Source organism: Crocuta crocuta, unplaced genomic scaffold (genome assembly GCF_008692635.1).
Source record: "Crocuta crocuta isolate KB4526 unplaced genomic scaffold, BGI_CrCroc_1.0 scaffold143, whole genome shotgun sequence".
NCBI classification, from domain to species: domain Eukaryota; kingdom Metazoa; phylum Chordata; class Mammalia; order Carnivora; family Hyaenidae; genus Crocuta; species Crocuta crocuta.
The window spans coordinates 6161726-6163113 of record NW_027529175.1 but is presented as its reverse complement, the minus strand read 5'-3'; the positions used below and the strand labels follow the sequence as shown (position 1 = coordinate 6163113).

At 65.1% G+C, this 1388-nt stretch overlaps 1 protein-coding gene across 4 annotated transcripts in view; it reads right to left on the bottom strand.

The window, feature by feature from the left end:
* The window catches only part of GRAMD4 (GRAM domain containing 4), a 69947-nt gene that overhangs the window by 9490 nt on the left and 59069 nt on the right, over window positions 1-1388 (bottom strand). For all 4 annotated transcript variants that reach the window (XM_077758037.1, XM_077758038.1, XM_077758036.1 and 1 more), the window contains 2 exons: window positions 1261-1352; window positions 254-302 (listed from right to left, as the gene is read on the bottom strand). In XM_077758037.1, coding sequence (XP_077614163.1) covers window positions 254-302; window positions 1261-1352 — 141 coding nt within the window. The remainder of the gene's footprint in view (window positions 1-253; window positions 303-1260; window positions 1353-1388) is intronic.

Genomic DNA, 1388 nt, shown 5'->3' with positions numbered 1-1388 from the left:
ATCCCAGCCGGGAAGGGTCAGGACAGGCCTGCTTCCCACGCAGCCAAGCCTGGGCCAGCAAGGGGCACATGGGGCGCCGGCTGGCAAGGGGTCACAGTGGGGCCATCCAGGGCCCCATGCTGGGGGGCACTGACTTCCTGCTCCCTGACCTCGACTTGCCAGGCAGGGCTCCCCAGGGCAGCCACACAGCTGCTTCCGGGGGCCTCAGGGAGCCCACACGGGGCCAAGGGGTCGCGGCCTGGCCAGGACTTACCACAGGCTCTGACACCTCAGGCACGATGCTCCACTGTATCCTCCAGCCCCTGGCCAAGAGGAGACAATCACACGCCTTTAACGGGTGGCGCCGTTAGAGGGAGGACCTCAAAGCCCCAGCCCTGTGCTCCTGACGGGGAAGGAGTGGGGGACAGAAGGGGCTTTGGAGACCCTCTGCCGTTGACTGCCGAGCCCACCAGGGCTGCCCCCGGCTCTTGAGAATGGACGATTCAAGGTCACCCTCACCGGCCCCTCCTCTGGGGGCCCAGAGGTAAAACAGACACACTTCAAAGTACCCCAAGGTGACGGGTCTTTCAAAGAAAGTCAGCGCCGCGGCAACAGCCCACACTAGCTGACCGTGCCTCGCCCGGGCACAGATGACCCCTTCACCCGTGTGTAAAGACTTTCTTCTCTACAAAACATTTTCAATTGAACCAACTCAGCTGGCACCGGGATGCCTAGGACACTGGCATGTGAAGTGTGAACTCGAACAACTGTGTAAAAATCTGGACCGCGGGGTCCTCCTCAGGCCCGCGGCGAAGGCGGGGTTCACGGCTGGGGCGATCGCATGCTCAGACGGACCGGGCAGCCTGGGGACAAGGGGCATCCCAACGGAGCCCCAGAGGGTGCTCCCAAGAGCACGGAGGAAAGACGCGGCAGGTTGCTTGGGCCTGGCGATGGCGAGGACCCTCGCTCTGAACCCCAGGACCCCCCGGGGCACAAAGGCCCTGCAGCTGCATCAAGGCCCCTGGGATTCCATCAACAAGCAGGAGCAGCCGCAGCGACCCCGCGGCCGCCCGCTGGCCGAGAGACAGAACCGCTGGGGGGCTGGACAGTCACCTGCTGCGACCCCAGCGAGCCAGGGGGGGCGGCCACCGTCCCGGGGGCTCAGGGGCCCTACCCCACCACGGGACTACTCCCCAGTGACCTGTGTGTGCGGCAGCCCCCCCCCCACCGCCGGCTCAGAGACACGGCACCACCACCCACACGGGCACCCGGCACGCTCACCTGGCTATGAGGTAATTGAGGGATAACCTCAGAATTGCTAGGAATAAGAACATGGGGACGGCCCAGCCATGCCACACGGCGTTCATGTACACCTGCAGGCCCGAGGGAGACCGTCAGGCAACCGGACA